Here is a 14,126-nt window from a genome sequence, read left to right on the forward strand (position 1 = left end):
TCGCTGCTAAAGGTGATTCTAACATGTATTGACTCAGGGGTGTGAATACTTAAGTACATTTTTTATTTCTGTTTTTAATTGTCATAGAATTTCTAAAAACATATTTTCACTTTTTCATTATGGGATATTGTGTGTGCATCCATTTTGAATTCAGGCTGGAACACAACAACATGTGGAATAAGTCAAGGGGTTTGAATATTTTCAGAAGGCACTGTATGTATTGTGTTTCTAAATGAAATGCAGCATTTGACAGTTTCCTGTAACCCTGAAGAGAGGGTCCTACCAATGTTTCCTGTTGGTCAAGTTTAGTGACCATGTTGACTTCTGAGTTTTTTTTTTTTTTGACTGATAACTTTAACTGCATTCTCCAATATGCCTGGGTCACACCTTTACTCACTATTTAAACTTGTGTTATTGACCGTGTTGACTGCTGTGGTAGCTCTGCTGTGTTGTGGTCAAGTTTACTAACCATATGAACCACTGTTGTTAATCTCCTAGCTGCAGCTTGTGGTCAAGGTTGTCAGGGCCAGAGGTTAAGTATCAGAGTTGGTCAGTCCTGATGGACGCTTTCTCTTGGGTGTCTGGTTTCCCTGTGTGTGGCTCCTAATGGCCTGGGTGATGACGTGTGTGTGTGTCCGTCCTCGGGGAGAGCTACTTAAAGCAGACCATGGATCTAAATGAGTTTTGTGTGAATGAGGCTAAGGGTTGTTATGACTTGGTATTCCCATGGCGGTCTGCCAGAAGTCACAACCACAACCATTCTATTCAGATCCACACACACACACACATTAGTTCAACATTGTGATTGATTAACAGATCAAGACACTTCATCTGTCAATCATCTGAGACATTTTAACAACACATCAATCACAAGTCAACTTTAGTCAATATCTGTTTAATCAGATCAATAAATCAAGATTGGTATTGTCCTGTTTTCTTATGTTAATATTCCATTAGAGCTTAGGGTCGAAGTTCATGGGTGCCACTAACAAATTAAACAGTCTGTCATCACTCTGTTGTGAGTCCCGTCTTGTGGCGCTTCATGGTCCCCAGACTACTGCCATGTGGCCCCTGAGGCGGAGGCCCCCTGGTCCCTGGTGGGGTCCTGCTAAAATCCAGTGTACGACTGCCCTCTGCTCCAGTCGTCGCGTCTGCTTGGCCCCGGACAGACCACTCAGATGGCAATTTTGGGACGTCCCGTCTTGTGGCGCCCCACCCCACCCCCCCCCTCTCTACCCTTGGCCCACACTAGGCTGCTTAAATTGGGACATGAGTGCTGCTATAGGACGTATGTCTCATCTTAAGGAGAGTGTCTCAAAGTCAACCCTGCCTGCCTCTCTCTCTCTCTCTCTCTCTCTCTCTCTCTCTCTCTCTCTCTCTCTCTCTCTCTCTCTCTCTCTCTCTCTCTCTCTCTCTCTCTCTCTCTCTCTCAATTTCAATTCAAAGGGCTTTATTGGCATGGGAAACATATGTTAAAATTGCCAAAGCAAGTGAAATTGATAATAAACAAAAGTGAAATAAACAATAAAAAATGATCAGTAAACATTACACTCACAAAAGTTCCAAAAAGAATAAAAAGATTTCAAATGTCATATTACGTCTATATACAGTGTTGTAACAATGTGCAAATAGTTAACGTACAGAAGGGAAAATAAATAAACATAAATATGGGTTGTATTTACAATGGTGTTTGTTCTTCACTGGTTGCCCTTTTCTTGTGGCAACAGGTCACAAATCTTGCTGTTGTGATGGCACACTGTGGTATTTCACCCAATAGATATGAGAGTTTATCAAAATTGGGTTTGTTTTCGAATTCTTTGTGTCTCTAATATGGTCATACATTTGGCAGGAGGTTAGGAAGTGCAGCTCAGTTTCCACCTCATTTTGTGGGCAGTGTGCACATAGCCTGTCTTCTCTTGAGAGCCAGGTCTGCCTACGGCGGTCTTTCTCAATAGCAAGGCTATGCTCACTGAGTCTGTACATAGTCAAAGCTTTCCTTAAGTTTGGGTCAGTCACAGTGGTCAGGTATTCTGCCACTGTGTATTCTCTGTTTAGGGCCAAATAGCATTCTAGTTTGCTCAGTTTTTTTGGTAATTCTTTCCAATGTGTCAAGTAATTCTCTTTTTGTTTTCTCATGATTTGGTTGGGTGTAATTGTGTTGCTGTCCTGGGGCTCTGTGGGGTCTGTTTGTGTTTGTGAACAGAGCCCCAGGACCAGCTTGCTTAGGGGACTCTTCTCCAAGTTCATCTCTCTGTATGTGATGGCTTTGTTATGGAAGGTTTGGGAATCGCTTCCTTTTAAGTGGTTATAGAATTTAACGGCTCTTTTCTGGATTTTGATAATTATCGGGTATCGGCCTAATTCTGCTCTGCATGCATTATTTGGTGTTTTACGTTGTACACGGAGGATGTTTTTGCAGAATTCTGAATGCAGAGTCTCAATTTGGTGTTTGTCCCATTTTGTGAATTCTTGGTTGGTGAGCGGACCCCAGACCTCACAACCGTAAAGGGCAATGGGTTCTATAATTGATTCTAGTATTTTTAGCCAGATCCTAATTGGTATGTCGAATGTGATGTTCCTTTTGGTGGCATAGAAGGCCCTTCTTGCCTTGTCTCTCAGATTGTTCACATCTTTGTGGAAGTTACCTGTGGCGCTGATGTTTAGGCCGAGGTATGTGTAGTTTTTTGTGTGCTCTAGGGCAACTGTGTCTAGATGGAATTTGTATTTGTGGTCCTGGCAACTGGACCTTTTTTGGAACACCATTATTTTTGTCTTACTGAGATTTACTGTCAGGGCCCAGGTCTGACAGAATCTGTGTAGAAGATCTAGGTGCTGCTGTAGGCCCTCCTTGGTTGGGGACAGAAGCACCAGATCATCAGCAAACAGTAGACATTTGACTTCAGATTCTAGTAGGGTGAGGCCGGGTGCTGCAGACTGTTCTAGTGCCCTCGCCATTTCGTTGATATATATGTTGAAGAGGGTGGGGCTTAAACTGCATCCCTGTCTCACCCCACGGCCCTGTGGAAAGAAATGTTTGTGTTTTTTGCTAATTTTAACTGCACACTTGGTGTTTGTGTACATGGATTTTAAAATGTCATACGTTTTTCCCATAAACCACTTTCCATCAATTTGTATAGCAGATCATGCCAAATTGAGTCAAAAGCTTTTTTGAAGTCAACAAAGCATGAGGAGACTTTGCCTTTGTTTTGTTTTGTTTGTTTGTCAATTAGGGTGTGCAGGGTGAATACGTGGTCTTTCAAATGTTATTTTGGTAAAAAGCCAATTTGACATTTGCTCAGTACAGTCGTGGTCAAACGTTTTGAGAATGACACATACACATTTTCACAAAGTCTGCTGCCTCAGTTTTGATGATGGCAAATTGCGTATACTCCATAATGTTATGAAGAGTGATCAGATGAATTGCAATTAACTGCAAAGTCCCTCTTTGCCATGAAAATGAACTCAATCCCAAAAAAACATTTACACTGCATTTCAGCCCTGCCACAAAAGGACCAGCTGCCATCATGTTAGTGATTCTCTCGTTAACACAGGTACGAGTGTTGACGAGGACAAGGCTGGAGATCACTCTGTCATGCTGATTGAGTTAGAATAACAGACTGGAAGCTTTAAAAGGAGGGTGGTGCTTGAATTCATTGTTCTTCCTCTGTTAACCATGGTTACCTGCAAGGAAACACGTGCCGTCATCGTTGCTTTGCACAAAAAGGGCTTCACAGGCAAGGATATTGCTGCTAGTAAGATTGAACCTAAATGAACCATTTATCGGATCTTCAAGAAGAGAAGTTCAATTGTTGTGAAGAAGGCATCAGGGCGCCCAAGAAAGTCCAGTAAATGTCAGGACTGTCTCCTAAAGTTGATTCAGCTGCGGGATCGGGGCACCACCAGTGCAGAGCTTGCTCAGGAATGCAGCAGGCAGGTGTGAGTGCATCTGCACGCACAGTGAGGCGAAGACTTTTGGAGGATGGCCTTGTGTCAAGAAGGGCAGCAAAGAAGTGGCGCAGCGGTCTAAGGCACTGCATCGCAGTGCTAGCTGTGCCACTAGAGATCCTGGTTCGAGTCCAGGCTCTGTCGCATCCGGCCGCGACCGGGAGACCCATGGGCGGCGCACAATTGGTCCAGCGTCGTCCAAGGTAGGGGAGGGTTTGGCCGGCAGGGATGTGGGTTTGTTTCCCACGGGGGGCCAGTATGAAAAAAACAAAAAAACATGTATGCATTCACTAACAGTAAGTCGCTCTGGATAAGAGTGTCTGCTAAATGACTAAAATGTAAAATGTAAGCCACTTCTCTCCAGGAAAAACATCAGGGACAGACTGATATTCTGCAAAAGGTACAGGGATTGGACTGCTGAGGACTGGGGTAAAGTCATTTTCTCTGATGAATCCCCTTTCCGATTGTTTGGGGCATCCGGAAAAGACCTTGTCCGGAGAAGACAAGGTGAGCGCTACCATCAGTCCTGTGTCATGCCAACAGTAAAGCATCCTGAGACCATTCATGTGTGGGGTTGCTTCTCAGCCAAGGGAGTGGGCTCTCTCACAATTTTGCCTAAGAACACAGCCATGAATAAAGAATGGTACCAACACATCCTCCGAGAGCAACTTCTCGATCCTCAAGAGGCGGGTGGACAAACAAAACCCCACAAATTCTGACAAACTCCAAGCATTGATAATGCAAGAATGGGCTGCCATCAGTCAGGATGTGGCCCAGAAGTTAATTGACAGCATGCCAGGGCGGATTGCAGAGGTCTTGAAAAAGAAGGGTCAACACTGCAAATATTGACTCTTTGCATAAACTTAATGTAATTGTCAATAAAAGCCTTTGACACTTATGGAATGCTTGTAATTATACTTCAGTATACCATAGTAACATCTGACAAAAATATCTAAAAACACTGAAGCAGCAAACTTTGTGAAGACCAATTCTTGTATAATTCTCAAAACTTTTGACCACGTACATTGTTTTCACTGCTGTTAATGACAATGCAGAGGATTTGCCCAAGGTTGCTGTTGACGCATATCCCACGGTAGTTATTGGGGTCAGATTTGTCTCCACTTTTGTGGATTGGGGTGATCAGTCCTTGCTTCCAAATATTGGGGAAGATGCCAGAGCTAAGGATGATGTTAAAGAGTTTTAAGTATAGCCAATTGAAATTTGTGGTCTGTATATTTTATCATTTCATGTAGGGTACCATCAACACCACAGGCCTTTTTGGGTTGGAGGGATTGTATTTTGTCCTGTAGTTCATTCAATGTAATTGGAGAATCCAGTGGGTTCTGGTAGTCTTTAATAGCTGATTCTAAGATTTGTAATTGATCATGTATATGTTTTTGCTGTTTGTTCTCTGTTATAGGGCCAAAAAGATTGGAGAAGTGGTTTACCCATACATCTCCGTTTTGGATAGATAGCTCTTCGTGTTGTTGTTTGTTTAGTGTTTTCCAATTTTCCCAGAAGTGGTTAGAGTCTATGGATTCTTCAATTACATTGAGCTGATTTCTGACGTGCTGTTCCTTCTTTTTCCGTAGTGTATTTCTGTATTGTTTTAGTGATTCCCCATATTGAAGGCGTAGACTCAGGTTTTCTGGGTCTCTATGTTTTTGGTTGGATAGGTTTCTCAATTTCTTTCTTAGGTTTTTGCATTCTTCATCAAACCATTTGTCTTTGTTGTACATTTTCTTAGGTTGTCTGCTTGAAATTTGTAGATTTGATAGGGAAGCTGAGAGGTCAAATATACTGTTTAGGTTTTCTACTGCCAAGTTTACTCCTTCACTATTACAGTAAAATGTTTTGTCCAGGAAGTTGTCTAAAAGGGATTGAATTTATTGATGCTTAATTGTTTTTTGGTAGGTTTCTACTCTCTCTCTCTCTCTGCCCCTCTCTCCCTCTGCCCCTCTCTCCCTCTGCCCCTCTCTCTCTCTGCCCCTCTCTCCCTCTGCCCCTCTCTCTCTCTGCCCCTCTCTCCCTGCTCTCTCTCTCTCTGCCCCTCTCTCTCTCTGCCCCTCTCTCTCTCTGCCCCTCTCTCCCTGCTCTCTCTCTCTCTGCCCCCCCCCTCTCTCTCTCTGCCCCCCCCCTCTCTCTGCCCCCCCTGCTCTCTCTCTGCCCCCCCTGCTCTCTCTCTGCCCCTCTCCCTGCTCTCTCTCTGCCCTTCTCCCTGCTCTCTCTCTGCCCTTCTCTCTCCTCTCTCTCTGCCCTTCTCTCTCTGCCCCTCTCCCTGCTCTCTCTCTGCCCCTCTCCCTGCTCTCTCTCTGCCCTTCTCTCTCCTCTCTCTCTGCCCTTCTCTCTCTGCCCCTCTCCCTGCCCTTCTCTCTCTGCCCCTCTCCCTGCTCTCTCTCTGCCCCTATCCCTGCTCTCTCTCTGCCCCCCCCCCCGCTCTCTCTCTGCCCCTCTCCCTGCTCTCTCTCTGCCCCCCCTCTCTCTGCCCCCCCCTGCTCTCTCTCTGTCCCCCCCTGCTCTTTCTCTGCCCCCCCCTCTCTCTCTCTGCCCCCCCCCTCTCTCTCTCTGCCCCCCCCCTCTCTCTGCCCCCTCCTGCTCTCTCTCTGCCCCCCCCTGCTCTCTCTCTGCCCCCCCCTGCTCTCTCTCTGCCCCCCCTCCTGCTCTCTCTCTGCCCCCCCTCCTGCTCTCTCTCTGCCCCCCCTGCTCTCTCTCTGCCCCCCCCTCTCTCTGCCCCCCCCCGCTCTCTCTCTGCCCCCCCCTGCTCTCTCTCTGCCCCCCCTCCTGCTCTCTCTCTGCCCCCCCCCGCTCTCTCTCTGCCCCCCCCTGCTCTCTCTCTGCCCCCCCTCTCTCTGCCCCCCCTGCTCTCTCTCTGCCCCCCCTGCTCTTTCTCTGCCCCCCCCTCTCTCTCTCTGCCCCCCCCCTCTCTCTGCCCCCCCTGCTCTCTCTCTGCCCCCCCTGCTCTCTCTCTGCCCCTCTCCCTGCTCTCTCTCTGCCCTTCTCCCTGCTCTCTCTCTGCCCTTCTCTCTCCTCTCTCTCTGCCCTTCTCTCTCTGCCCCTCTCCCTGCCCTTCTCTCTCTGCCCCTCTCCCTGCTCTCTCTCTGCCCCTATCCCTGCTCTCTCTCTGCCCCCCCCCCCGCTCTCTCTCTGCCCCTCTCCCTGCTCTCTCTCTGCCCCTCTCCCTGCTCTCTCTCTGCCCTTCTCTCTCTGCCCCTCTCTCTGCCCTTCTCTCTCTGCCCTTCTCTCTGCCCTTCTCTCTGCCCTTCTCTCTCTGCCCCTCTCTCTGCCCTTCTCTCTCTGCCCTTCTCTCTGCCCCTCTCTCTGCCCTTCTCTCTCTGCCCCTATCCCTGCTCTCTCTCTGTCCCTCTCTCTGCCCCTATCCCTGCTCTCTCTCGCTCTCTGCCCCTCTTTCTGCTCTTGCTCTCTGCCCGCTCTCCCTGCTCTCTCCGCCTAACAGTTTATTCCTGCTTTCAGTAGCCTCTACCTATTAAGCCAGTGTTATCTGTAGTTTTAAGTGCATCTCACAGACGCCACAGACAGACGGCAGGTCAGAGCGGAGGGGACGGCAGAGACACGCTCTCCCGCCTCTCCCCCTACTCTGGGCCTGCCTTTGGCAACGCTGCACACAGGAAGTGGGTCCCTAGTAGATCCAGAGCCACCCAGACCCCTGTCTGGCCTCAGCCTAGACCCCTAGACGGAGACCTCCTGGGGCCTCCAGTCCAGACCCCTAGACGGAGACCTCCTGGGGCCTCCAGTCCAGACCCCTAGACCGAGACCTCCTGGGGCCTCCAGTCCAGACCCCTAGACCGAGACCTCCTGGGGCCTCCAGTCCAGACCCCTAGACCGAGACCTCCTGGGGCCTCCAGTCCAGACCCCTAGACGGAGACCTCCTGGGGCCTCCAGTCCAGACCCCTAGACCGAGACCTCCTGGGGCCTCCAGTCCAGACCCCTAGACGGAGACCTCCTGGGGCCTCCAGTCCAGACCCCTAGACGGAGACCTCCTGGGGCCTCCAGTCCAGACCCCTAGACGGAGACCTCCTGGGGCCTCCAGTCCAGACCCTAGACCCAGCCCTCCAGGGGCCTCCAGTCCAGACCCTAGACCCAGCCCTCCAGGGGCCTCCAGACCCCTAGACCCAGTCCTCCGGGGGCCTCCAGTCCCCTAGACCCAGCCCTCCAGGGGCCTCCAGTCCAGACCCCTAGACCCAGCCCTCCAGGGGCCTCCAGTCCCCTAGACCCAGACCCCCAGGGGCCTCCAGTACAGACCCTAGACCCAGCCCTCCAGGGGCCTCCAGTCCAGACCCCTAGACCCAGCCCTCCAGGGGCCTCCAGTCCCCTAGACCCAGACCCCCAGGGGCCTCCAGTACAGACCCTAGACCCAGCCCTCCAGGGGCCTCCAGTACAGACCCTAGACCCAGCCCTCCAGGGGCCTCCAGTACAGACCCTAGACCCAGCCCTCCAGGGGCCTCCAGTACAGACCCTAGACCCAGACCTCCAGGGGCCTCCAGTACAGATCCCTGGACCCAGCCCTCCAGGGGCCTCCAGTCCAGACCCAGAGTCCCAGCCCTCCAGGGGCCTCCAGTCCAGACCCTAGACCCAGCCCTCCAGGGGCCTCCAGTACAGATCCCTGGACCCAGACCCCCAGGGGCCTCCAGTACAGATCCCTGGACCCAGCCCTCCAGGGGCCTCCAGTACAGATCCCTGGACCCAGCCCTCCAGGGGCCTCCAGTACAGATCCCTGGACCCAGACCCCCAGGGGCCTCCAGTACAGACGTTAATGCAGGGAGACACTCAGCATATTAACTCTAAGTGGCCTTGAGAATCAGACTGACCTGATCTCTCGTTTAAATGTTCTAGTTTCTCTCTTTCTTCTCCCCTTGATAAAAGAGGTAACCTGTTGTAACTGGTTAATAACCTGTTCTATCTACTAAAGAAGAACATCAAGTCATTCAAACCAACCAACTTTATAGCTACATCTTGTTTCTCTCAATGAAATGTTCAGGTAGCAATTTGTCTTGCTTATGTTGTCCACCCGTCTTCAGACAGTCAGTTAGTGGTGAAGCCAGTCTGAGACATTAGTTAGTGGTGAAGCCAGTCTGAGACATTAGTTAGTGGTGAAGCCAGTCTGAGACATTAGTTAGTGGTGAAGCCAGTCTGAGACATTAGTTAGTGGTGAAGCCAGTCTGAGACATTAGTTAGTGGTGAAGCCAGTCTGAGACATTAGTTAGTGGTGAAGCCAGTCTGAGACATTAGTTAGGGGTGAAGCCAGTCTGAGACATTAGTTAGTGGTGAAGCCAGTCTGAGACATTAGTTAGTGGTGAAGCCAGTCTGAGACATTAGTTAGGGGTGAAGCAGGTCTGAGACATTAGTTAGTGGTGAAGCCAGTCTGAGTCCAGAGCTCCTCTCTTCCTCCCCCCCTTCTCAGACACATCCTCTCCCCCTAACACTATGCAGACCACTGGTAGCAAAACCCTAACTTCAGACCACTGGGTTATGGCAGTTCCTACAGACAAACTAAAGAGGACTTTACTGGGTTATGGCAGTTCCTACAGACAAACTAAAGAGGACTTTACTGGGTTATGGCAGTTCCTACAGACAAACTAAAGAGGACTTTACTGGGTTATGGCAGTTCCTACAGACAAACTAAAGAGGACTTTACTGGGTTATGGCAGTTCCTACAGACAAACTAAAGAGGACTTTACTGGGTTATGGCAGTTCCTACAGACAAACTAAAGAGGACTTTACTGGGATATGGCAGTTCCTACAGACATACTAAAGAGGACTTTACTGGGATACGGCAGTTCCTACAGACATACTAAAGAGGACTATACTGGGATACGGCAGTTCCTACAGAGAGCCTAAAGAGGACTTTACTGGGTTATGGCAGTTCCTACAGACAGCCTAAAGAGGACTTTACTGGGTTATGGCAGTTCCTACAGACAACCTAAAGAGGACTTTACTGGGTTATGGCAGTTCCTACAGACAACCTAAAGAGGACTTTACTGGGTTATGGCAGTTCCTACAGACAAACTAAAGAGGACTTTACTGGGTTATGGCAGTTCCTACATACAACCTAAAGAGGACTTTGCTGGGTTATGGCAGTTCCTACAGACAACCTAAAGAGGACTTTACTGGGTTATGGCAGTTCCTACAGACAAACTAAAGGGGACTTTACTGGGTTATGGCAGTTCCTACAGACAAACTAAAGAGGACTTTACTGGGTTATGGCAGTTCCTACAGACAAACTAAAGGGGACTTTACTGGGTTATGGCAGTTCCTACAGACAAACTAAAGAGGACTTTACTGGGTTATGGCAGTTCCTACAGACAAACTAAAGAGGACTTTACTGGGATATGGCAGTTCCTACAGACAACCTAAAGAGGACTTTACTGGGTTATAGCAGTTCCTACAGACAAACTAAAGAGGACTTTACTGGGATATGGCAGTTCCTACAGACATACTAAAGAGGACTATACTGGGATACGGCAGTTCCTACAGAGAGCCTAAAGAGGACTTTACTGGGTTATGGCAGTTCCTACAGACAGCCTAAAGAGGACTTTACTGGGTTATGGCAGTTCCTACAGACAACCTAAAGAGGACTTTACTGGGTTATGGCAGTTCCTACAGACAACCTAAAGAGGACTTTACTGGGTTATGGCAGTTCCTACAGACAAACTAAAGAGGACTTTACTGGGTTATGGCAGTTCCTACATACAACCTAAAGAGGACTTTGCTGGGTTATGGCAGTTCCTACAGACAACCTAAAGAGGACTTTACTGGGTTATGGCAGTTCCTACAGACAAACTAAAGGGGACTTTACTGGGTTATGGCAGTTCCTACAGACAAACTAAAGAGGACTTTACTGGGTTATGGCAGTTCCTACAGACAAACTAAAGGGGACTTTACTGGGTTATGGCAGTTCCTACAGACAAACTAAAGAGGACTTTACTGGGTTATGGCAGTTCCTACAGACAAACTAAAGAGGACTTTACTGGGATATGGCAGTTCCTACAGACAACCTAAAGAGGACTTTACTGGGTTATGGCAGTTCCTACAGACAAACTAAAGACGACTTTACTGGGATATGGCAGTTCCTACAGACATACTAAAGAGGACTATACTGGGATACGGCAGTTCCTACAGACAAACTAAAGAGGACTTTACTGGGTTATGGCAGTTCCTACAGACAAACTAAAGAGGCCTTTACTGGGATATGGCAGTTCCTACAGACAAACTAAAGAGGACTTTACTGGGTTATGGCAGTTCCTACAGACAAACTAAAGAGGACTTTACTGGGTTATGGCAGTTCCTACAGACAACCTAAAGAGGACTTTACTGGGTTATGGCAGTTCCTACAGACAAACTAAAGAGGACTTTACTGGGATATGGCAGTTCCTACAGACAACCTAAAGAGGACTTTACTGGGTTATGGCAGTTCCTACAGACAAACTAAAGAGGACTTTACTGGGTTATGGCAGTTCCTACAGACAAACTAAAGAGGACTTTACTGGGATATAGCAGTTCCTACAGACAAACTAAAGAGGACTTTACTGGGATATGGCAGTTCCTACAGACAAACTAAAGAGGACTTTACTGGGATATGGCAGTTCCTACAGACAACCTAAAGAGGACTTTACTGGGTTATGGCAGTTCCTACAGACAACCTAAAGAGGACTTTACTGGGTTATGACAGTTCCTACAGACAAACTAAAGAGGACTTTACTGGGTTATGGCAGTTCCTACAGACAAACTAAAGAGGACTTTACTGGGTTATGGCAGTTCCTACAGATAACCTAAAGAGGACTTTACTGGGTTATGGCAGTTCCTACAGACAACCTAAAGAGGACTTTACTGGGTTATGGCAGTTCCTACAGACAACCTAAAGAGGACTTTACTGGGATAAAGCAGTTCCTACAGACAACCTAAAGAGGACTTTACTGGGTTATGGCAGTTCCTACAGACAAACTAAAGAGGACTTTACTGGGTTATGGCAGTTCCTACAGACAAACTAAAGAGGACGTTACTGGGATATGGCAGTTCCTACAGACAACCTAAAGAGGACTTTACTGGGTTATGGCAGTTCCTACAGACAACCTAAAGAGGACTTTACTGTGATATGGCAGTTCCTACAGACAACCTAAAGAGGACTTTACTGGGTTATGGCAGTTCCTACAGACAACCTAAAGAGGACTTTACTGGGTTATGGCAGTTCCTACAGACAAACTAAAGAGGACTTTACTGGGTTTTGGCAGTTCCTACAGACAAACTAAAGAGGACTTTACTGGGTTATGGCAGTTCCTACAGACAACCTAAAGAGGACTTTACTGGGTTATGGCAGTTCCTACAGACAAACTAAAGAGGACTTTACTGGGATGTAGCAGTTCCTACAGACAAACTAAAGAGGACTTTACTGGGATATGGCAGTTCCTACAGACAAACTAAAGAGGACTTTACTGGGATATGGCAGTTCCTACAGACAACCTAAAGAGGACTTTACTGGGTTATTGCAGTTCCTACAGACAAACTAAAGAGGACTTTACTGGGTTATGGCAGTTCCTACAGACAACCTAAAGAAGTCTTTACTGGGTTATGGCAGTTCCTACAGACAAACTAAAGAGGACTTTACTGGGTTATGGCAGTTCCTACAGACAAACTAAAGAGGACTTTACTGGGTTATGGCAGTTCCTACAGGCAAACTAAAGAGGACTTTACTGGGTTATGGCAATTCCTACAGACAAACTAAAGAGAACTTTACTGGGTTATGGCAGTTCCTACAGACAAACTAAAGAGGACTTTACTGGGTTATGGCAGTTCCTACAGACAACCTAAAGAGGACTTTACTGGGATATGGCAGTTCCTACTCTCTCACTCCCTCTCACCTTCTCTCTCACTCCCTCTCACCCTGTCTCTCACTCTCCCTCCTCACCCTGTCTCTCACTCTCTCACAACCTCTCACCCTGTCTCTCACTCTATCACTTCCTCCTCACCCAGTCCCTTAGTGCTCACGCAAGGCTTAATTCTGAGTTTGGGCACATAGGCAGACCTGGCTCTCGAGAGATTACTGGCTATGGCGGCCTCCCTCAATAGCAAGGCTATACTCACTGAGTCTGTACAATATACATTGTAATAAAATAATAAATAATAACAAATAATAATAAAAAATGGTAGTAAATAATAATAATAATAACACCACATCATCAATAACATCATCATTACTACAACTAATACCACCACCATCATTAAACTGCTATCAATACCATCACCCCTACTACCATCATCATTACTACTACTACTACCACCACCATCATTAAACTGCTATCAATACCATCACCCCTACTACCATCATCATTACTACTAATACCACCACCATCATTAAACTGCTATCATTACCATCACCCCTACTACCATCATCATTACTACTACCACCATCATTAAACTGCTATCATTACCATCACCCCTACTACCATCATCATTACTACTACTACTACCACCATCATTAAACTGATATCATTACCATCACCCCTACTACCATCATCATTACTACTACTACCACCACCATCATTAAACTGATATCATTACCATCACCCCTACTACCATCATCATTACTACAACTACTACCACCTCCATCATTAAACTGCTATCAGTACCATCACCCCTACTACCATCATCATTACTACAACTACTACCACCACCATCATTAAACTGCTATCAATACCATCACCCCTACTACCACCATCATCATTACTACTAATACCACCACCATCATTAAACTGCTATCATTACCATCACCCCTACTACCATCATCATTACTACTACTACTACCACCATCATTAAACTGATATCATTACCATCACCCCTACTACCATCATCATTACTACTACTACCACCACCACCATCATTAAACTGCTATCATTACCATCACCCCTACTACCATCATCATTACTACTACTACTACCACCACCATCATTAAACTGCTATCATTACCATCACCCCTACTACCATCATCATTACTACCACTACTACCACCCCCATCATTAAACTGCTATCATTACCATCACCCCTACTACCATCATCATTACTACTACTACTACTACCACCACCATCATTAAACTGATATCATTACCATCACCCCTACTACCATCATCATTACTACTACTACTACCACCACCATCATTAAACTGCTATCA

At 47.2% G+C, this 14,126-nt stretch overlaps 1 protein-coding gene across 1 annotated transcript in view; it reads left to right on the top strand.

Annotated features, from left to right (window-relative positions):
* The window catches only part of LOC311121591 (uncharacterized protein), a gene marked incomplete at its 5' end in the record, with an annotated part of 74,048 nt that overhangs the window by 5,902 nt on the left and 54,020 nt on the right, over nt 1-14,126 (top strand). Inside the window, 2 exons of the mRNA XM_084196052.1 lie at nt 8,098-8,446; nt 8,558-8,704. Of these exons, the coding sequence (XP_084052178.1) occupies nt 8,098-8,446; nt 8,558-8,704 (496 nt within the window). The remainder of the gene's footprint in view (nt 1-8,097; nt 8,447-8,557; nt 8,705-14,126) is intronic.

Source organism: Coregonus lavaretus (genome assembly GCF_964263955.1).
Source record: "Coregonus lavaretus genome assembly, contig: HAP1_SCAFFOLD_154, whole genome shotgun sequence".
Classification (NCBI taxonomy): domain Eukaryota; kingdom Metazoa; phylum Chordata; class Actinopteri; order Salmoniformes; family Salmonidae; genus Coregonus; species Coregonus lavaretus.